The sequence below is a fragment of the Petromyzon marinus genome, chromosome 62, assembly GCF_048934315.1.
Source record: "Petromyzon marinus isolate PM22_M1 ecotype Great Lakes invasive population chromosome 62, UKy_Petmar_22M1.pri1.0, whole genome shotgun sequence".
In the NCBI taxonomy this organism is placed as follows: Eukaryota; Metazoa; Chordata; class Hyperoartia; order Petromyzontiformes; family Petromyzontidae; genus Petromyzon; species Petromyzon marinus.
Window position 1 is genome coordinate 10,516,336 of NC_133728.1, and position 23,547 is coordinate 10,539,882.

General features: G+C 49.6%; 1 protein-coding gene across 2 annotated transcripts; it reads left to right on the plus strand.

Moving 5' to 3' along the window:
• Positions 1–3,960: 3,960 nt before the first annotated feature.
• On the plus strand, positions 3,961–23,547 carry LOC116955934 (F-box only protein 6-like). 2 transcript variants are annotated; one of them, XM_032977293.2, is made up of 6 exons: positions 3,961–4,064; positions 11,050–11,419; positions 13,250–13,370; positions 18,010–18,105; positions 20,889–21,027; positions 23,176–23,547. In XM_032977293.2, exons 2-6 carry the CDS (start codon positions 11,074–11,076, stop codon positions 23,311–23,313), a joined length of 840 nt encoding a protein of 279 aa, XP_032833184.1. In that variant the 5' UTR covers positions 3,961–4,064; positions 11,050–11,073; the 3' UTR covers positions 23,314–23,547. The 2 variants fall into 2 exon arrangements, with proteins under 2 accessions (XP_032833184.1, XP_032833185.1); XM_032977294.2 differs by having other exon boundaries at positions 3,986–4,061.

Genomic DNA, 23,547 nt, shown 5'->3' on the forward strand with positions numbered 1-23,547 from the left:
ATATGTCGTTTGGTTTCTCCAATGTAACTACTACCACAGAGGCAACTTAGTTTGTAGACGCCAGGTACTGTATGTCCGGAATCACATCTTTTACAGACGGAACCAGATCACGGATTTCATGTAATGTGTTGAAACGGACCTGGATCTTGTGTTTATTCAAGATTTTGGAGATCTTTTTGATCCCCGCAATGTAGGGTAAAGTGATGGTTTTGAAAGGCTCCTCAAGAGGGTCCTTCTTCATGGTTGGAGTGATAGCTTTTCGGATTGTATAGTCGGAGTAACCATTAGCCTTAAGAGCTTGGTGTACGTGCTTGAGTTCACTGCCTATGTGTTCCTGGTCGGATATGCATTGGACTCTATGGTGCAGAGTCTTGATGAGGGAATTCTTCTGGGATGGATGGTGGTGGGAATCCGGTTTCAGGTAAGCATCAGTAACAACAGAATACCGGAGTCCTGCCTAACTCTATAGCCTCCAAACTAGTGGAGAACACAAAAGGACCGCTAGACAAAAAACATCAAGCGTGACTTTACCGAAAGAACCAAGAAGATGAATCCTTGCAGTCACGAAAGCTTTAAATCGAAAATCAAGCGAGAGATTCATCGTCAATTACACCAGACAATTGGCCTTCATTTCTTCACAAGACCCCACCGCCATCAGCACAGAGGAAGTCACGGAGGGTCTGGCTGCAATGAAAAAAGGCAAGGCTGCCGGCAGAGATGGTATCCACCCCAGAATTTCTCTATTACTTAGGCCCTAGGGGACACCAATGGCTGGCAACCCTGTACACAAAAACCATGAAAACCGGTTGCATGGTGGGAGGCGATGGTGATGATTGCCATAACAAAAAAACGGGCAAGCCAACCGACGATCCGAGCAGCTATAGCCCGATATCACTCCTGTGCACCACCTATAACATCTTGGAACACTTGGACGCAGCTGCTGTGACCAAGTTTTTTGGCCCTTGCAACACACACCGAGGCCGGATTCTACCTGAAGCAGGGCCGTTGTGGCAACGGCCCGTTTTGACGAATATGTTGAGTTTTTGACGAGTTTACTTAGTTATTTAGGCTGCTGTCGGGCTATGGTTAGGTGCAGCAGAGGACTGTGCAGGAAAACCCATTGAACCCCATATCACTTTTATTATGTACAATCTCGTGAATATAAATGTGTCGTTAACCCACCACCACCCGACAACAGCCAATTGGTAAGGTTGGTTACGTGACAAACTTTACCAATCGGAATATTTATGCTGGAGGAATCAGATGAGCTATGAAGCTCTTTTTGCACAAATGCTCAGTAAGGGGCACGGGGATCAGAACGTTACAACCACAAACACAATACACGAACACAATAGGGGTGCAACAAAGAGGAAAGGTAAACAAGTCACTGAAAAATATATGCAAATAAAACTAAACTATTTTTTATATCTTCCCAGGTAAAAGCGCAATTAGCTATGAATATTTTTCTTCCAGAAGCGACTTGGACACAGGGGGCCGTCCATAAATGACGTCACGCGATTTTGGCCGATTTTTTACCCCCCCTCCCTCCCCCCCCCATCGTCCCACGGCGTCACAAAAGTCAGACCCCCCCCTCAAATATGACGTCACAAAGCTCTTCCCCCCCCCCCCCAAAAAAAAACATTTACATTTTGAAAATAAAACATGCTTCAAATCACTTTAAACTATTGTCATTGTAGTGCGTATTTAATGTGACGCTGCACTCTGATGTTTTAGGAGAAAACATTTATTACAAAGGAGGCACTGGGAAGCTGAAATTGAGCATAAAATCAACTTGAAAATATTCAACGTCTAACTAAAACTGCAGATGTTCAGAATATATTGAAATTCTCTCATAATTATAAAATATTAAACGAAATTATAACTACAAAAAATACTTGAAACGTTGTAGTAGAACGAAGCAAAATGCAGAGTACAATTATAACAATCACATATTCATTCCACAGAATGAAAAGCCCTGGTAGAATCATTAGAATCAAAATGTTTAATAACAATCATTAAAAAAATACGAAATTTATGCTTCTCCATTCTCCCATGGAGAAGCAAAATGCTCCTTCATGGAATAAATCAAAGGTGACCTAAATTTAAATAATCAAATAGTTAATAATACAAATTTATCAAAATGAGTGTTGTGACAAAAACTATATTGAATTAAGTAGCACGTGTTGTTTATATTTATTTAAAATTGCGCATTTTGATGTGACGTCACATTTCTCAAACCCCCCGCCCCTCGTCACACATCGTCACAAATGTGTGACCCCCCCCTCCCCCCCTAGGTGCGTGACGTCATTTATGGACGGCTCCTAACCGAATAGCTCAACGAAGTCGCTTATCACGTGGAAAGTTATAGGAGCAAAATAATATAACATCCTAAACTAAACTACTTTCATTTACCAGGTAAGGCCCACTGAGCTATATAGTCGTTTTTCAGAAGCTGCCTTGGCCACATATGATCGCTCAACGAAGTGGCTTAGCACGTGAAAATGTATAGCAGCCAAATACTCTAAAGGCACGTCTCTACGAGGGTGCTTTTTTCAGGAATATTTTGCTGTTTTTTTCATGGATTTTCTGTTTGCACAGTCAACACATCGTCACTTTAAGACGTTTTTCTTGATCGTGTTTTTTTGTTTGTTGTGGTTGCACCCGATTCAAGAGCCGAATGGCTCACAAGGGCTATACCAAAATAAATGAACTGAAATAAACTGAAAAAAAACCTCCTGGTTCCACCACCAGCCCACAGGGGATTATTGTGTCCGTCCGTCCGTCGTGCATCCAAAAATGGGAGGGGTGGGGCTGGGTGGGGAGGGGCTGGGTGGGGAGGGGAGGGGCTGGGTGGGGAGGGGAGGGGCTGGGTGGGGAGGGGAGGGGCTGGGTGGAGAGGGGCTGGGTGGGGAGGGGAGGGGCTGGGTGGGGAGGGGAGGGGCTGGGTGGGGAGGGGCTGGGTGGGGAGGGGCTGGGTGGGGAGGGGAGGGGCTGGGTGGGGAGGGGCTGGGTGGGGAGGGGAGGGGCTGGGTGGGGAGGGGTGGGGCTGGGTGGGGAGGGGAGGGGCTGGGTGGGGAGGGGAGGGGCTGGGTGGGGAGGGGAGGGGCTGGGTGGAGAGGGAGGGGCTGGGTGGGTAGGGGAGGGGCTGGGTGGGTAGGGGAGGGGCTGGGTGGGGAGGGGAGGGGCTGGGTGGGGAGGGGAGGGGCTGGGTGGGGAGGGGCTGGGTGGGGAGGGGCTGGGTGGGGAGGGGCTGGGTGGGGAGGGAGACCACGGTACACACGAGGGGGTGGGTGTCCACCTACCACGTTTTCAGTTTTTCTTTATTTTCAGTTTCAGTTTTTCTTTATTTTGGTATAGCCCTGTGAGTCATTCGGCTCTTGAATCGGGTGCAACCACAACAAACAAAAACACGAACATCTTCACGACATTTTCCCCTCCACGTGGAGAATCAACAACATGCGTTTGGAGTATGCGGCTACTCTCAATCTCTACATTGTAAGTCGCCAATTCGTGGGTGTTGAACTCTTTTTTTTTCCTTGAGGAACAGATTTTTTCTTCTCTCCACCACCCCAGGCCCCCACTCGGTCCCCACCCTTCACGCCGGATGTGTGCCCGCCCTCACAGTCGGGCATATTGTGCGGAGTACACCACGAGGTGGTGCCGCCGTTGACCCTGGCCATTGACCGAGCAACCCGACGTTCCTACCAGCCCCCTCCGCAGGAGAATGTGTTAAATGTGGAGGGAAGAATCGGAGCACCCGGAGAAAAAATCCACGTGATCACGAGAAGAACACTCAAAGTTCTAAACCCAGGGATCTTCTGACACCCGTGACGACGAAGAGCGCCATGCCACCCCCCCCCCCCCCCCCAAGCGCGGGGCCCGGGACGGTCGCCCCGATCCCTCGGGGCCGCCTCTGATTGGAGGTGACAGAGAGCGGCTGACGGCGGCCCCTCGTCACGTGGTCCGTCATCACTGCCGCCCCCCCCCACCGCTGTGTAGTCACGTGACCCACGCACACACTCCGCGTCACGTGACTGGAAGATGGCGGCGCCCTGCGAGCAGTGGTGATTCGCTCCTCCCTTCCCCTCGTCACCCTCTCACTCGTCACCCTCACACTCCTCTCCCTCCCGCTCGGCACCCTCACACTGATCACCCTCACACTCGTCACCCTCACGCTCGTCACCCTCACACTCGTCACCCTCACACTCGTCACACTCGTCACCCTCACGCTCGTCACCCTCACGCTCGTCACCCTCACGCTCGTCACCCTCCCGCTCGTCACACTCGTCACACTCCCGCTCGTCACCCTCACACTCGTCACCCTCCCACTCGTCACCCTCCCACTCGTCACTCTCACACTCGTCACCCTCACGCTCGTCACCCTCACACTCGTCACCCTCCCGCTCGTCACACTCGTCACACTCCCGCTCGTCACCCTCACACTCGTCACCCTCCCACTCGTCACCCTCCCACTCGTCACTCTCACACTCGTCACTCTCACACTCGTCACCCTCACACTCGTCACCCTCCCACTCGTCACCCTCCCACTCGTCACCCTCACACTCGTCACTCTCACACTCGTCACTCTCACACTCGTCACCCTCACACTCGTCACCCTCCCACTCGTCACTCTCACACTCGTCACTCTCACACTCGTCACTCTCACACTCGTCACCCTCACACTCGTCACCCTCCCACTCGTCACCCTCCCACTCGTCACCCTCACACTCGTCACTCTCACACTCGTCACTCTCACACTCGTCACCCTCACACTCGTCACTCTCACACTCGTCACCCTCACACTCGTCACACTCACACTCGTCACTCTCACACTCGTCACCCTCACACTCGTCACCCTCACGCTCGTCACCCTCACACTCGTCACACTCACACTCGTCACCCTCACACTCGTCACCCTCACACTCGTCACACTCACACTCGTCACCCTCACACTCGTCACACTCACGCTCGTCACCCTCACACTCGTCACCCTCACGCTCGTCACCCTCACACTCGTCACCCTCACACTCGTCACCCTCCCGCTCGTCACTCTCACACTCGTCACTCTCACACTCGTCACCCTCACACTCGTCACCCTCACACTCGTCACTCTCACACTCGTCACCCTCACACTCGTCACCCTCACGCTCGTCACCCTCACACTCGTCACCCTCACGCTCGTCACCCTCACACTCGTCACCCTCACACTCGTCACCCTCACGCTCGTCACCCTCACACTCGTCTCCCTCACACTCGTCACCCTCACACTCGTCACCCTCACACTCGTCACCCTCACACTCGTCACCCTCACGCTCGTCACCCTCACGCTCGTCTCCCTCACACTCGTCACCCTCACACTCGTCACCCTCACTCGTCACCCTCACACTCGTCACCCTCACACTCGTCACCCTCACACTCGTCACCCTCACTCGTCACCCTCACACTCCTCTCCCTCACGCTCGTCACCCTCACGCTCGTCACCCTCACACTCGTCACACTCACACTCCTCTCACTTCCTCTCGTCACCCTCACGCTCGTCACTCTCACGCTCGTCTCCCTCACACTCGTCACCCTCACTCGTCACCCTCACACTCCTCTCACTTCCTCTCGTCACCCTCACACTCGTCACCCTCACGCTCGTCACCCTCACACTCGTCTCCCTCACACTCGTCACCCTCACACTCCTCTCACTTCCTCTCGTCACCCTCACGCTCGTCACCCTCACACTCGTCACTCTCACACTCGTCTCCCTCACACTCGTCACCCTCACACTCGTCTCCCTCACACTCGTCACTCTCACACTCGTCTCCCTCACACTCGTCTCCCTCACACTCGTCTCCCTCACACTCGTCACCCTCACACTCGTCACCCTCACACTCGTCTCCCTCACACTCGTCTCCCTCACACTCGTCACCCTCACACTCGTCACCCTCACACTCGTCACCCTCACACTCGTCTCCCTCACACTCGTCACCCTCACACTCGTCACCCTCACACTCGTCACTCTCACACTCGTCACCCTCACACTCGTCACTCTCACACTCGTCACCCTCACACTCGTCACCCTCACACTCGTCACCCTCACACTCGTCACCCTCACACTCGTCACCCTCACACTCGTCACCCTCCCACTCGTCACCCTCACACTCGTCTCCCTCACACTCGTCACCCTCACACTCGTCACCCTCACGCTCGTCACCCTCACGCTCGTCTCCCTCACACTCGTCTCCCTCACGCTCGTCACCCTCACACTCGTCACCCTCACACTCGTCACACTCACACTCCTTTCCCTCACGCTCGTCACCCTCACACTCCTTTCCCTCACACTCCTTTCCCTCACACTCGTCACCCTCACGCTCGTCACCCTCACACTCGTCACCCTCACACTCGTCACCGTCACCCTCACACTCGTCACCCACCCCCTCGTGTGCCGTGCCGGCCTTCATAGGTGCTCGCTAACAGAACTTGCCCCCTACTGTCTCACAGGCTACACGGGGGAGCTTTGTCTTTATCCTGTGTGTGTGGGGGGTGTGGAGGGGGTGTGTGGAGGGGTGTGTGTGTGGAGGGGTGTGTGTGTGGGGGGGGTGTGTGGGGGGGTGGGTGTGTGGGGGGGTGGGTGGGGGGGTGTGTGGGGGGGTGTGTGGGGGGGTGTGTGTGGGGGGGGTGTGGGGGGGGTGTGGGGGGGTGTGTGGGGGGTGTGGGGGGGTGTGTGGGGGGGTGTGTGTGGGGGGGGGGCAGCGACTGCGTAGCGATTCGCGCGCTGCGCTACGAACCCGGCGATCCGAGTTCGATTCCCGCTCACGGCCACCACCGGTGACGATTATTTGAACCGGTCCTGGGCCACCCCTAGGTCGACTCAGCCTCAAACGTGTGGTGTGTGAACATCGCCACTTGGGGGAGACAAAGGCGGCCGGGCGTCGTGAATCCAAGCCCCGGACGAAGCCGGGTAGTAAAGCTGGTATATATAAGGGACATTTGTGAATGCGTGTCTGTTCGAAATGTTTAGCATACTTCCCGACATGCAACAAACTTGAAATTTGGCATTTGGGTAGTTTACAGACTGTACACAATGTGAAAAGTATAAACATAGACTTCTGTATTTGGGGGGGCGGGGGGATTGAAGTAGTGTGTGGCGTCAACCCGTGCATGCAGGACTGGCGAGAATCGATACCTGGTCAGCGTTTGTGGTGTCAATTAAACGGGAATAGGCCGATTCTAAATAAAACTATAACCTTCGATTCCTTGTCGCGATTTAAATAATCGAATCTTGGAGCGCGAGCTCAAGGTTTTTTTTCCTCCACCGCGCGTTGTGTTTTATTTTATTTTGTTAATTAAGGAGATAACGATACAAGTTTTCATTTGTACGTGTTATGTTTTAAAGTTTTAAGAAGTTTTAAAATATACTTCCCGCTAGTAGCAGTATATAGCGAGTCTATAGCACAAAGTACCATATTTACCCGCATATAACCCGCGGGGTATACCACTTTTTACAACAATACATGGAGGTGCGGGCTATCCCAAAAATATTGTACACGTGTGACATGTCATGACGCCTATATAAGGAACGAAACAGCTGGACTTGTCCACAAATCTGGCTGTCGCCTGATGAAGCTATTTGTAATTACTGGCGAAACGTCGTACTCAGATTGTAAATGTTGTGGCTTGGTTCTCCAACACACCGGCGTGCTGTACTAGTGACGAATCGGCCACGTTCTGTTTACGTGACAACCCTTTTATTAATTTGCTGTGTCGGGTGGTGGCGGATTTAACGACACATTTATATATTTACGCGATCTAACCCAAAAACCCTGTATTATGGACACTTTACACTACACTATTATACACTACTATACACTACACTATTATACACCACTACTATACACTACACTATTATACACTACTATACACTACACTATACACTACACTATTATACACCACTACTATACACTACACTATTATACACTACACTACTATACACTACACTACTATACACTACACTATTATACACTACACTACTATACACCACTACTATACACTACACTATTATACACCACTACTATACACTACACTACTATACACTACACTATTATACACTACACTACTATACACTACACTATTATACACTACACTACTATACACTACACTATTATACACTACACTATTATACACTACACTACTATACACTACACTACTATACACCACTACTATACACTACACTATTATACACTACACTACTATACACTACACTATTATACACCACTACTATACACTACACTATTATACACTACACTACTATACACTACACTACTATACACTACACTACTATACACTACACTATTATACACTACTATACACTACACTACTATACACTACACTACTATACACTACACTATTATACACTACACTACTATACACTACACTACTATACACTACACTACTATACACTACACTACTATACACTACACTATTATACACTACACTACTATACACCACTATTATACACTACACTACTATACACTACACTATTATACACTACACTACTATACACTACACTATTATACACCACTACTATACACTACACTATTATACACTACACTATTATACACTACACTATTATACACTACACTATACACTACACTATTATACACTACACTATTATACACTACACTACTATACACTACACTATTATACACTACACTACTATACACTACACTACTATACACTACACTACTATACACTACACTATTATACACTACACTACTATACACTACACTACTATACACTACACTACTATACACTACACTACTATACACTACACTATTATACACTACACTACTATACACTACACTATTATCCACTACACTACTATACACTACACTACTATACACTACACTATTATACACTACACTATTATACACTACACTACTATACACTACACTATTATACACCACTACTATACACTACACTATTATACACTACACTATTATACACTACACTATACACTACACTATTATACACTACACTATTATACACTACACTACTATACACTACACTACTATACACTACCCTACTATACACTACACTACTATACACTACACTACTATACACTACACTATTATACACTACACTACTATACACTACACTATTATACACTACACTACTATACACTACACTATTATACACCACTACTATACACTACACTATTATACACCACTACTATACGCTACACTATTATACACTACACTATTATACACTACACTATTATACACTACACTATACACTACACTATTATACACTACACTATTATACACTACACTACTATACACTACACTATTATACACTACACTACTATACACTACACTATTATACACCACTACTATACACTACACTATTATACACTACACTATTATACACTACACTATTATACACTACACTATACACTACACTATTATACACTACACTATTATACACTACACTACTATACACTACACTACTATACACTACCCTACTATACACTACACTACTATACACTACACTACTATACACTACACTATTATACACTACACTACTATACACTACACTATTATACACTACACTACTATACACTACACTATTATACACCACTACTATACACTACACTATTATACACCACTACTATACGCTACACTATTATACACTACACTATTATACACTACACTATTATACACTACACTATACACTACACTATTATACACTACACTATTATACACTACACTACTATACACTACACTATTATACACTACACTACTATACACTACACTATTATACACCACTACTATACACTACACTACTATACACTACAATATTATACACTACACTATTATACACTACACTATTATACACCACTACTATACACTACACTATTATACACCACTACTATACACTACGCTATTATACACTACACTATTATACACTACACTATTATACACCACGACTATACACTACACTACTATACACTACACTATTATACACTACACTACTATACACTACACTATTATACACTACACTACTATACACTACACTATTATACACTACACTACTATACACTACACTATTATACACCACTACTATACACTACACTACTATACACTACACTATTATACACCACTACTATACACTACACTATTATACACCACTATTATACACTACACTATTATACACCACTATTATACACTACACTACTATACACTACACTATTATACACTACACTACTATACACTACACTATTATACACCACTACTATACACTACACTATTATACACCACTACTATACACTACACTATTATACACCACTACTATACACTACACTATTATACACTACACTACTATACACTACACTATTATACACCACTACTATACACTACACTACTATACATTACACTAATATACACTATACTATACACTACACTATTATACACCACGACTATACACTACACTACTATACACTACACTATTATACACCACTACTATACACTACACTACTATACATTACACTAATATACACTATACTATACACTACACTATTATACACTACATTACTATACACCATTACTATACACTACACTACTATACACTACACTATTATACACCACGACTATACACTACACTACTATACACTACAATACTATACACTACACTATTATACACTACACTATTATACACTACACTACTATACACTACACTACTATACACTACACTATTATACACCACGACTATACACTACACTACTATACACCACTACTATACACTACACTACTATACATTACACTAATATACACTATACTATACACTACACTATTATACACCACGACTATACACTACACGACTATACACTACACTACATGACACCACTGTACTAAATTGAAAACTCATTTCTTTAGAACTGCTTTCTTGTGTTAGTTTATTGTCCCCCACCCCCGCACCTCGGATTGGTGCGGTTGGCAGCGTACGGCTGCGAAAGCAGTTCAGCGCCGGTGTTAACAGCCAATGACGTCCGCACGCTGCGCCCAGGAGCGCGTAGCGCTGGCACGCCTCATGGGTCAGAGCGCGACACGGCCGACCGTCCCACGCCCCGAGGACATGTCCGCGCCGTGCCCCCTCCCCCTCCTCGTCGACCTGTCGGCCGCCCCGGACGATGTCCTGCTGGAGATCCTGAGCTGGGTGCCGGAGGCCGACCTGAGCCGCCACTGCCGCGCTGTGTGCTCCGCCTGGCTTCGCCTCGTCGACTCGGGCGCCCTGTGGAAGCTCAAATGCCGGCGCGAGGGCAAGTGGAGTGATGCCAGCTGCTGCAGGATGCCCCTGCCGCCCGCGTTTGACTGGAGGGCCTTCTACCTGAAGGGCCCGTTCAGCAGGAACCTGCTGCAGAACCCCTGCGCTACCAGTGAGCATTATTATCATCATTGGGATCATCATATTTATTGTCATAGTTTATTATTACGTCGCTTGTGGCCACCACCACCATCGCGAGGACTGGGCTTGGGGTCCGCCTTTAACGCTGATATCTCGTCATTGTCTCCATCGGACACTGAGTGGGGTCTGGATAGTGGATAAGGGTGCCCCGGTGGTTAGGAGATGTGTTAACTACCTCGCCTGGTTTACACGAGATCGTGGGTTTAATAACCGACCCTGACGCCTGCAGTATACATTTGGAGTTTGCATGCTATCCTGGTGGTGGCATGGATTTTTCTCCAGGTCCTCAAGTTTTACCCTCCACATTTAGGACCAACCTCGTGCATTTAAAGTATTTGGCTGCGATACATTTCCACATGGTAAGCCACTTATTATTATCATGATTATTATTATCATGATCATTATTATTATGCTGCTTGTGTTTACCCTGCAGGAGAGTCGTGGTGGCTAGGAGATGTTAACTACCTCACCAGGTATACAGGAGGTTGTGGGTTCGAACCCAACCCTGACGCCTGCTGAATATTTTGAGTTTGCGTCTCTCTCTCTCCCAGTGGTCGCTTGGAGTTTTCTTTGGGTCCTCCAGTTTTTCCCTTCCACATTTAGGATCAACATCACACGTTTAGAGTATTTGGCTGCAATACATTTCCACGTGGTAAGCCTCCTCATTGAGCTATCATTTGTGGAATGGTCACTTCTGAAAAAGTGAAATAGCTCAGTCAGCCTTACCTGGTGAAATAAAAAAAACTAGTTTAGTGAGTGTTGAAAGCTTGCTAACAGATCACAGGACCAACTCAGTGCTCTGCTTGCTCTGCTAAGGCCCATACATTGCTCCGTGATCCTTGGTAAAACAATTGAGTAATTCGTGAGGTATATTTGTCAGCATTGGGATAATTGTACCGATATCAGTTTTTAATATTTTTTCTTTTAACTATTGAAGGAAAATGGAGAACACCCCATGCAGAACAGGGGGGAGAACATACGAACTTCATCCACTCACCCTCACCAATACCCGCCATTCGCCACTAAGTGATGGTGATGTCACCACGTTGCCTGTGCCAGGCTAGGTGCACTTTCAGGCTACCACTTGAAGTGTCGAGGTTATCGCTGCTGATAGGAGGTAACGGGACAGACCCAGGTGCCACGGGCTGACCGACTGAGATGACTGGCAAGATGTACCAGCTGTGACCCCTAATGTGTCAACATGCCGCATTTTAACCACCCGGCGCTCCACTCGCTGTTGTGAGCGTCGCTCCTCTGCCCTCTGATGGTGCTTGAGAGAAAATTGTCTCCAGCTGCCCAGTAGCGTCCTTCATGAGCCTCCTCCACAGAGGCTGATTTTGACACCGCTGGTACCGGTTTTCTGCAAGTCCACTCAGCTCCACATCCTCCCGTACCGCATCAAGCTCCATCTCGTCTCTAGCCGAGTGTCATGCCCGTTTATAGCCCCATCTATCCGGAGCGAGCTCACTGATGGGAATGTGTCCAGATCACCCTCACACAGCCATTCTGATATACTAGGAAATCCTCACTGGGTCTTAAGTATTCACAGTAGGGGACGATGTTGCCTGCTGCTGCTCCTCTTATGTTCTCCCAATTGAGTTATTTCCCAGATAATCTTTCAGCATTGGGATTTTTCGGCTAGCAGCGGTTGCATTGTGTGGGGTTTCTTAAAATGTTAGCTATGGGAGGAAGTTTAACACGTTGGCTTTCGCGACACGGCCAATCAGCAAAAAATGTGTCACGTTGACAAAAGACAATCTTTCCTCTTGCCCCCCTCACCCGTGCACTCTGTACGTGCAAGACCAGTTTGACGGTTGGCATATCACGAGCAACGGCGGCGACCATTGGAACGTGGAGGATGTGATGGTGCCTCTTCCAGAGCCGCACGCCCACATCACCAAGTCCTTTGTGTCGTCCTACAAGTACGCTCCCTCCCCCTGCACCCATGGCACCGCAGTCCTATCATGGCCCGCATTATTCTTTAGTTTCGACTCGGCTCAGGCTCGACTCTGGCTTGACTCTGGCTCAAATGAGCCAGCTTAATTAAGCCAAGTTTAACTTGAGCTGGCCCAATTAGAGCGTGGTCCCAGTCGTGCTCAGAATTTCCATGGGGCTGAGCCCGAGCCATAGCTGAGCCAGCCACTCACGCGTCTTTAAAAGCAAGTGAGTGGCTCAAGCCAGAGCTGAGCCATAGCCGAGCCTGAGTATTAGAGACCGAGCCAGAGACTGAGCCTGAGTGTTAGAGACCAAGCCAGAGACTGAGCCTGAGTGTTAGAGACCAAGCTAGAGACTGAGCCTGAGTGTTAGAGACCAAGCCAGAGACTGAGCTTGAGTGATAGAGACCAAGCCAGAGACTGAGCCTGAGTGTTAGAGACCAAGCTAGAGACTGAGTGTTACAGACCAAGGTAGAGACTGAGACTGAGTGATAGAGACCAAGCCAGAGACTGTGCCTGAGTATTAGAGACCAAGGTAGAGACTGAGACTGAGTGTTAGAGACCAAGCCAGAGACTGAGCCTGAGTGCTAAAGACCAAGCCAGAGACTGAGCCTGAGTGATAGAGACCAAGCCAGAGACTGAGCCTGAGTGTTAGAGACCAAGCCAGAGACTGAGCCTGAGTGTTAGATACCAAGCTAGAGACTGAGCCTGAGTGTTAGAGACCAAACCAGAGACTCAGCCTGAGTGTTAGAGACCAAGCCAGAGACTGAGCCTGAGTGTTAGAGACCAAGCCAGAGACTGAGCCTGAGTGTTAGATACCAAGCTAGAGACTGAGCCTGAGTGTTAGAGACCAAGCCAGAGACTGAGCCTGAGTGTTAGATACCAAGCTAGAGACTGAGCCTGAGTGCTAAAGACCAAGCCAGAGACTGAGCCTGAGTGATAGAGACCAAGCCAGAGACTGAGCCTGAGTGTTAGAGACCAAGCCAGAGACTGAGCCTGAGTGTTAGATACCAAGCTAGAGACTGAGCCTGAGTGTTAGAGACCAAACCAGAGACTCAGCCTGAGTGTTAGAGACCAAGCCAGAGACTGAGCCTGAGTGTTAGAGACCAAGCCAGAGACTGAGCCTGAGTGTTAGATACCAAGCTAGAGACTGAGCCTGAGTGTTAGAGACCAAACCAGAGACTCAGCCTGAGTGTTAGAGACCAAGCCAGAGACTGAGCCTGAGTGTTAGATACCAAGCTAGAGACTGAGCCTGAGTGTTAGAGACCAAACCAGAGACTCAGCCTGAGTGTTAGAGACCAAGCCTGAGACTGAGCCTGAGTGTTAGAGACCAAGCCAGAGACTGAGCCTGAGTGTTAGAGACCAAACTCTTTGGTTCTATTGGGTAAAGTCACGTAGGTAAAACATAAAATAACAAAAATCACGACGTTTCGGCCACAACACAAGCGGCCTTCATCAGGTGAAGGGACGAGACTGTCTGGAGGACAGCGCTGGAGTGAAAAAAGCCACGCTCAGATCACGACCTTTAAGCTGTGTGAGAAGAAACAAATTAAGCAACCATTGGAAAGATGTTCTAAATCGAACTAAACATTAAACTAATTTCAATGGTACAGTATATTTTTCAAGTAGTGGTACCCCAATCTTTCGCAGCTCTTATAAATTCCCTTTTCACACCATCAATAGGTAAACTCCCCCTACCCCCCGCGCCAAACGGCAATTCCACCGGCACGTACACCACCTCTTTTCTAAAATCGGCCAATCAAATGCTAATTTTTATGCTAATTTCTTTGTCAGGACACCTTGTTTGCTCGCACACAGCTTAAAGGTCCGCGGTCTGAGCGTGGTTGTGTTTCGCTAAATTCTCCTGTTTGATTTGTACTAGGTGCCTCGGTGAATGTATATGCTCTGACTTTAACATAGCTATTTTTGTGACCAGTTACAAGCTAATCACTCAGCTATTTCAATGCTAAATTCTATGCTAATTCCTTTGTCAAGGGGTGCCTCTGCGGATGTGTATACTTTAACTTAGCTATTTCAATGCTAAATTCTATGCTAATTCCTTTGTCAAGGGGTGCCTTTGCGGATGTGTATGCTTTAACTTTAACATAGCCATTTCAGTGACCAGTCACAAGCTAATCACTCAACCATTTCAAGGCTAAATTATATGCTAATTCCTTTGTCAAGGCGTTTGTTTCTTCTCACACAGCTTAAAGGTCGTGATCTGAGCGTGGCTTTTTTCACTCCAGCGCTGTCCTCCAGACAGTCTCGTCCCTTCACCTGATGAAGGCAGCTTGTGTTGTGGCCGAAATGTCGTGATTTTTGTTATTTTATTTTTTACCTACGTGACTTTACCCAATAGAACCAAAGAGTATGGATCCTTGCAGTCACGAAAGCTTTAAATCTAGAATTGTTAGAGACCAAGCCAGAGACTGAGCTTGAGTGTTAGAGACCAAGCCAGAGACTGAGCCTGAGTGTTAGAGACCAATTCAGAGACTGAGCCTGAGTTTTAAAGACCAAGCCAGAGACTGAGCCTGAGTGTTAGAGACCAAGCCAGAGACTGAGCCTGAGTGTTAGAGACCAAGCCAGAGACTCAGCCTGAGTGTTAGAGACCAAGCCAGAGACTCAGCCTGAGTGTTAGAGACCAAGCCAGAGACTGAGCCTGAGTGTTAGAGACCAAGCCAGAGACTGAGCCTGAGTGTTAGAGACCAAGCCAGAGACTGAGCCTGAGTGTTAGAGACCAAACCAGAGACTGAGCCTGAGTGTTAGAGACCAAGCTAGAGACTGGGCCTGAGTATTAGAGACCAAGCCAGAGACTGAGCCTGAGTGTTAGAGACCAAGCCAGAGACTGGGCCTGAGTATTAGAGACCAAGCCAGAGACTGAGCCTGAGTGTTAAAGACCAACCAGAGACTGAGCCTGAGTGTTAGAGACCAAGCTAGAGACTGGGCCTGAGTATTAGAGACCAAGCCAGAGACTGAGCCTGAGTGTTAGAGACCAAGCCAGAGACTGAGCCTGAGTGTTAGAGACCAAGCCAGAGACTGAGCCTGAGTGTTAGAGACCAAGCCAGAGACTGAGCCTGAGTGTTAGAGACCAAGCCAGAGACTGAGCCTGAGTATTAGAGACCAAGCCAGAGACTGAGCCTGAGTGTTAGAGACCAAGCCAGAGACTGAGCCTGAGTGTTAGAGACCAAGCCAGAGACTGAGCCTGAGTGATTGAGACCAAGCCAGAGACTGAGACTGAGTGTTAGAGACCAAGCCAGAGACTGAGCTTGAGTATCAGAGACCAAGCCAGAGACTGAGTGTTAGAGACCAAGCTAGAGACTGACCCTGAGTGTTAGAGACCAAGCCAGAGACTGAGTGTTAGAGACCAAGCCAGAGACTGAGTGTTAGAGACCAAGCCAGAGACTGAATGTTAGAGACCAAGCTAGAGACTGAGCCTGAGTGTTAGAGACCAAGCCAGAGACTGAGCCTGAGTATTAGAGACCAAGCCAGAGACTGATTGTTAGAGACCAAGCTAGAGACTGAGCCTGAGTATTAGAGACCAAGCCAGAGACTGAGTGTTAGAGATTCAGCCAGAAACTGAGCCACGACCTGGAATACGGTGGCCCGAATCTCCGTTTGGAGCTCTGCGGCAGCGGAGCTCTGAGGAGCACTCGCATGGAGGACGGCCCCCACATGTAGCTTTCCTGCTCACACCTCTGTCGCGTGCGTGCGTTTGTCTTTGTGCGTGTTGGCTTTCGTTGTGCTTTTTTTGTTTTTTCAACGTTTCTGAGGATGGGCCCAAAAAGGTGAAATAGACGAGCAGCAGACAGCGCCGTCAAAGTTTTAATACGTAATATTGCGAAACCTTTTCCTGACCTGAGCAAGGCGATTATTGTCATAAGAGCTTTGACGGGGGAAAAGCGACGACGACGACGACGATGATGATGATGATGGGAGGAAGGAATTCCACAGTGGAACAGTGCGAGGGGCGATGCAGAGAGAGGTGAGGTGACCTGTAGTGTGGCGAGTAGGTGTGAGTCCCTGTTGCGGGTGAGTGAGTGTAGGGGAGCGGTAGTGTAGCGGTTAGCGTGCTGCGCTACTAACCTGGAGACCCGAATTCAATTCCTGCTCATGGCCAACACCGGTGACTATTATCTGAATGGTTCCTGGGCCTCCCATAGGTCGACTCGGTCTCAAATATGTACCTCGTACGGTGTGTAAAACATCGCCACTGGGGAGACAAAGGCGGCCGGGCGTGGTGTTGGCCACCCAACCCCTCGTGTGCCGTGCCGGCCTTCATAGGTGTTCTCTAACAGAACTTGCCCCAACTGGTCTGCTCAGGCTATGCAGGGGGTCTTTGTTGCTTGTTGGGTAGCGGTTGGCGCACTGCGCTACGAACCCAGCAGAGACCCCAGTTCGAATCCCGCTCGTGGCCAACACCAGTGAGGATTATCCAAACTGGACCCTAGTGGGCCTCCCCTCGGTCGACTCAGCCTCCAAAATGAGCATCCTGTGCAATTTATAGTTTACATCAAAGGTGGCCGGGAATGGTGCTGTCCACCCACCCCCTCGTGTGCGGTGCCTGCGTTCATACAGATCTGCTGCTCGCTAACACTCGCTCGGGATCTTTGTCTTTGACGTGTGTCAGCTGGTGCGGCAAGGAGCAGGTGGTGTCCCTGCTGGCAGAGGGGCTCTGGGTGGAGCTGCTGGACGAGCACCAGCCCCACATCACCGTCTCGGACTGGTGGGTGGCACGGGGGAGCCTCCCTTCACATTCGATGCCCGCGCGCTCCTCCGACCCCGTACCGATCTCGCGGTCGTGCCGCAAACTCCGCCGCTGCTGCCGCTGCCGGCCATCGAACGGGTCCAGTCCCGATCCAACGATAGGCAGCACTCAGGAGAGAACGAGCGTGATAAAGCCAGCCGAGACGGCGATTGGAAATGTTGGGACGATGAATGCAGCTTGAAAGTTGAAAAACACGGCTTCCGATCTAAAGGGATGCCAAGAGTCGGTGCGATGAAGCACACCCAACTGTTGCCAGGCCAGGGGTAGAGAGTGTCTGAGAAAGCCTCCGTTGACTGCCCAATGAACATTGCGTCATTGCCAGCCTTAGAACAAAGACGCATTCGCCGCCATCGCGCACTTTCAGATGCGCGTCTGCGGCCGTCTGGAACGCTCTTCCCCTCCGATGTTAGGAAGCCACTGGAGCTGTGCGCTTTTAAGTCATCGTCTCGATTGGCAAACTCATTCTCTTTAGAACTGCTCTTTGTGCTTAGTTTGTTGTGTCTTCCCCCCTCGCAAATTACTCCGTTGGGAAACGCACAGCGGCATTCATCACCCCACGCTACCGCCAAAAAAAACCTCACGGGGCAAGAGTCTTGAGAACCGCTGAGGCTCTCCTGGGCGAACGAGCAATATCAGTCGGTCAACAAACCTGCCTTGGCGTCGTCGGAGATGATCGCGAAAAATTATTTTGTTCATTTGGCATTGGTGCCTTCGCCCTTATAGCGACCGTCAAGAGGAAAGGCGCCGCTGTGTTTCACGTGTGCACAGCCATGGAGCGGCTTCACGGTCGTCGGCAATGCTGCTGCCGCCGCTGCTTCGTGCAATCTCAATTGAGGGATTTACCAGGTGCAAATGAAAGAATTTGGCAAATTTGGACGGTGACGGTAGCACGCGACGTACCTGCCGATGGATTTCGATTTAAAGCTTTCGTGACTGCAAGGATTCATCTTCTTTGGTTCTTTCGGTAAAGTCACCACGTAGAATGAGAATTAAAATAATAAAATAAAACAACACAATTCTCACGACGTTTCGGCCACAACACAAGTGGCCTTGTTCAGGTGAAAGGAACAAAACTGTCGTCCCGACAGGTTTGTTCCTTTCCTACAGAGCTCTGTCGTCCCGACAGGTTTGTTCCTTTCACCTGAAGAAGGCCACTTGTGTTGTGGCCGAAACGTCGTGAGAATTTTATTGTTTTATTTTATTATTTTATTCTCATTCTACGTGACTTTACCGAAAGAGCCAAAGAAGATGTACCTGCGGATGTACGTTGAACTAGGTTTTCACCGTACCTAGCCAGCCGTGCTAATCGGAGGTGCGCAGGGGGACGGACAACAAACTAAGCGCACAAATAGCAAGTTCTAAAGAAATTAGTTTGTCAAGCTAGACGATTTCATAGTGCGTAACTCCCAGTGGCTTCCTAATATTGGAAGGGATGAGCATTCCAGACGGCCGCCGAAGCAGCCGCATCTGAAAGCGCCGCGTGATGTTGCGGTGACCACCGTCTTTTTTCGACGGCTGAGCCAATGCCAGAGACCACGTCTTAGCGGATGTACGTTGGAACTTCTTTCGCATCGAACGTAGCAAGCCGTGCTGATCGGAGGTGTGTGCGGGGGGGAAGAACAATAAACTTGCACGCAAAAAAAGCAGTTCTGAAGAAATTAGTTTTCAGTCTAGATTTAAAGCTGCGTAGCGACTGGTGACTCACGTGCACACGCAAGAACCCCCCCATACAACCTTTAACAGACAGTCTCGCTCCCTTCACCTGATGAAGGCCGCTTGTGTTGTGGCCGAAACGTCGTGAGAATATTATTGTGTTATTTTATTTTATCAATTTATTATTTTATTATCATTCTACGTGACTTTACCGAAAGAACCTTTAACAGACTGTTGGGGCAATGCTGTGGTGGCGTGGTTAGTTACGTTGGGACGGTGGCTGTGATGGTGGCGATCGTGACGGTGCTGATGGCGATCGCAACGATGACGCCAATGATGGAGTGGTGGCTGTATGGTTAGGTACGCCACGCTTTGGCTGCGGCTGTGTTGTGAATGATGCTGATGGCGATCGTGGTGATGACGACGGCGATCTTGATGATGATGGAGTGGTGGCTGTAGGGTTAGGTACGCCACGCTGGGACTACGGCTGTGTTGTGAATGATGCTGATGGCGATCGTGGTGATGACGACAGCGATCTTGATGATGATGGAGTGGTGGCTGTATGGTTAGGTATGCCACACGCTGTGGCTGCTGCTGTGTTGTGAATGATGCTGATGGCGATCGTGATGATGACGACAGCGATCGTGATGATGGTGGAGTGGTGGCTGTATGGTTAGGTACGCCACACTCTGTGACTGCGGCTGTGTTGTGAATGATGCTGATGGCGATCGTGGTGATGACGACGGCGATCGTGATGATGATGGAGTGGTGGCTGTATGGTTAGGTACGCCACACTCTGGGACTGCGGCTGTGTTGTGAATGATGCTGATGGCGATCGTGATGATGACGACGGCGATCTTGATGATGATGATGATGGAGTGGTGGCTGTAGGGTTAGGTACGCCACGCTGTGGCTGCGGCTGTGTTGTGAATGATGCTGATGGCGATCGTGATGATGACGACGGCGATCGTGATGATGATGATGGAGTGGTGGCTGTAGGGTTAGGTATGCCACACGCTGGGACTGCGGCTGTGTTGTCAATGATGATGATCACGATCTTAATGATGGAGTGGTGGCGGTGCGGTTAGGTATGCCGCGCGCTGGGACTGCGGCTGCGTGTACGAGCTGAGTGTGACGCTGCTCGCCGAGGACAAGAGCCGAGTCCTCGCGCGCTTCGACCACAAACCCAAGCCCATCCCGCAGTGGAGTGACGCTTGCTGGAACCAGGTGAGGGCCCGCAGCCTGTAACCCGTCGCCACCGCACGGCAGTCGCTCGCTCTCCAAGAGCGAGGTAGAGCGACAGAGCGAAACAGAGAGAGAGTGAGCGACAGAGCGAAAGAGAGAAAGAGTGAGTGAGAAAGATAGCGTTAGTGAAAGAGAGAGCGAGAGAGGTAGCAAGAGAGAAAGATAGAGTTAGCGAAAGAGAGAGCGAAAGATAGTGAGAGAGGGAGTGAGAGAGAGAAAGATAGAGTGAGCGAGAGAGAGAGAGAAAGATAGTGAGCGAGAGAGCGAAAGATAGAGTGAGCGAGAGAGAGAGAAAGATAGAGTGAGAGAGCGAGAGAAAGATAGAGTGAGCGAGAGAGCGAGAGCGAAAGAGAGAGCGAGAGAAAGAGAGAGCGAGAAAGAGAGAGGGAAAGAGAGAGGGAAAGAGAGAGTGAGAAAGAGTGAGCGAGAAAGATAGAGTGAGCGAGAGAGAAAGAGTGACCGAAAGAGTGAGCGAGAGAGAGAGAGTGACCGAGAGAGTGACCGAGAGAGTGAGCGAGAGAGCGAAAGAGAGTGAGCGAGAGAGTGAGCGAGAGAGAAAGATAGAGTGAGCGAGAGAGAGAGTGAAAGAGAGCGCGAGAGAAAGAGTGAGCGAGAGAGGGAGAGAGAAAGAGTGAGAGAGAAAAAGAGCGAAAGAGGGAAAGAGAGAGGGAAAGAGAGAGCGAGAGAGAGAAAGAGAGAGGGAAAGAGAGAGCGAGAAAGAGTGAGCGAGAGAGAAAGAGTGACCGAGAGAGTGAGCGAGAGAGCGAAAGATAGAGTGAGCGAGAGAGTGAGCGAGAAAGAGTGACCGAGAGAGTGAGCGAGAGAGAGAGAGAGAAAGAGAGAGCGAGAGAGAGAGTCCGACTCGGAGGTTGCGAGAAGGCAGCAGGGTGGTGGTGGAGCTGGCGGTGGTGGTGGTGGTGGTGGTGGCGGCGGGTCGTCCCATTCACCAAGCCGATTTCGGCGTTATTTTTTTTATTTAGAGGCGTAGAAGCAGCAGCAGCAGCAACGTTGCTTTCCGAAAGACGTTGTTCCTCACACAACGCAGAGAAATGGAGCGGCACGACCGCCGCCACTACCATAGCCGGCGCCATACACGCGCCCTACCGCATGGCCTTGTGGGAGCCTCGTTACCGATGGAGGTTATTTTTCTTTGTTTTCTTCCGGTTCCGTTTGTAAGAAATACCGATGACATACACAGGCGTGGCGCTGGCCACGCCCCCCTCGTGTGTCGTGCTGGCCTGAATAGCTGCTCGCAAACGGCACTTGTACCAAGAGTCTGTTAAGGCTATCCGGGGGATCTTTGCGAGTGAACGGATGAGTGGGTGGATGAATGGGTAAGTCGGTGGGTGGGTCAATGGGTGGGTGGGTAGGTGAGTGAGTGGGTGAATGAATGGATGAGTGGGTGAATGGATGACTAGGTGGGTGGGTGGGTTGTGGTGGGTGAGTGGGTGAATGGGTGAGTGGGTGAGTGAGTCGGTCGGTGGGTGGGTGAGTGAGTGGGTGGGTGGGTTGGTGAGTGGGTGGATGAATGGGTGAGTGAGTCATGGGCAGGTGGGCGAGTGGCTAAGTGAATGACTGAGTGAGTGCGTGGATGAAGACTGAGGAGGTGAGTCGGCCGGTGGTTGGGTGGATGGGTGAGTGAGTGGCTAAGTGAATGGCTGAATGAGTGGGTGTGTCCTGTGCAGGTGAGCCATGTGCTCACGAACAGCCCCAAGAATCTGTTAAGGCTGCACGGGATTTTTTTGAGTGAATGCATGAGTGGGTGGATAAATGGGTCAGTGGGTGGGTGGGGTGGGTGGATGAATGGCTCAGTGAGTGGGTGAATTAATGGATGAGGAGATGGGTGAGTGAGTGGATGGGTGGGTGAGTGAGTGGATAGGTGGGTGGGTGGATGAATGGCTGAGTGAGTGGGTGGATGAATGGGCGAGTCGATTGGTTGGGTAGGTGAGTGAGTGAGTGAGCCGGCGGGTGGGTGGGTGAATTGCTGAGTGAGTGGGTGGATGAATGGGCGAGCCGGCCGGTGGGGTGGGTGAGTGAATGAATGGCTGAGCGAGTGGGTGGTTGAATGGGGGTGAGTAGGTGCGTGAGTGAGTCGGTGGGTGGGTTAGCCAGTGGCTGTGTCCTGCGCAGGTGAGCCACGTGTTCCGCGACTACGGGCCCGGCGTGCGCTACCTGCGCTTCGAGCACTCGGGCAAGGACACGCAGTTCTGGGCCGGCTGGTACGGGGCCAGGATGACCAACAGCAGTGTCACCGTGGGCATGCACTGAGAGGCTCACGGCAGCCTCCTGCTGCAACGCGCCCGGATGCGAACCTCCAGAGTGTGTGCGGAAGCGGAGCGCTGCAAAGGCGGCACCACAATCCCGACACTGGAGCCGTGCAGCAAGAAGCGCCTGGCTTCGATTCCCAACTCGCACGCTTTTCAGTTTTTATTGGACGTTGTACGTTCTCTCTCCCCGCTCTTCTGCTGGGAGAGAGAATGTACCACCTCCGATTTAGTATTC

Bases quoted from the DNA above. Each gene is read 5' to 3' on its own strand.
- LOC116955934 (XM_032977293.2), top strand. From the start codon at position 11,074: ATGGGTCAGAGCGCGACACGGCCGACCGTCCCACGCCCCGAGGACATG. The intron at 13,371-18,009 runs GTACGCTCCCTC...GACGTGTGTCAG, and splicing joins TCCTTTGTGTCGTCCTACAA to CTGGTGCGGCAAGGAGCAGG. The intron at 18,106-20,888 runs GTGGGTGGCACG...CGGTGCGGTTAG, and splicing joins CACATCACCGTCTCGGACTG to GTATGCCGCGCGCTGGGACT.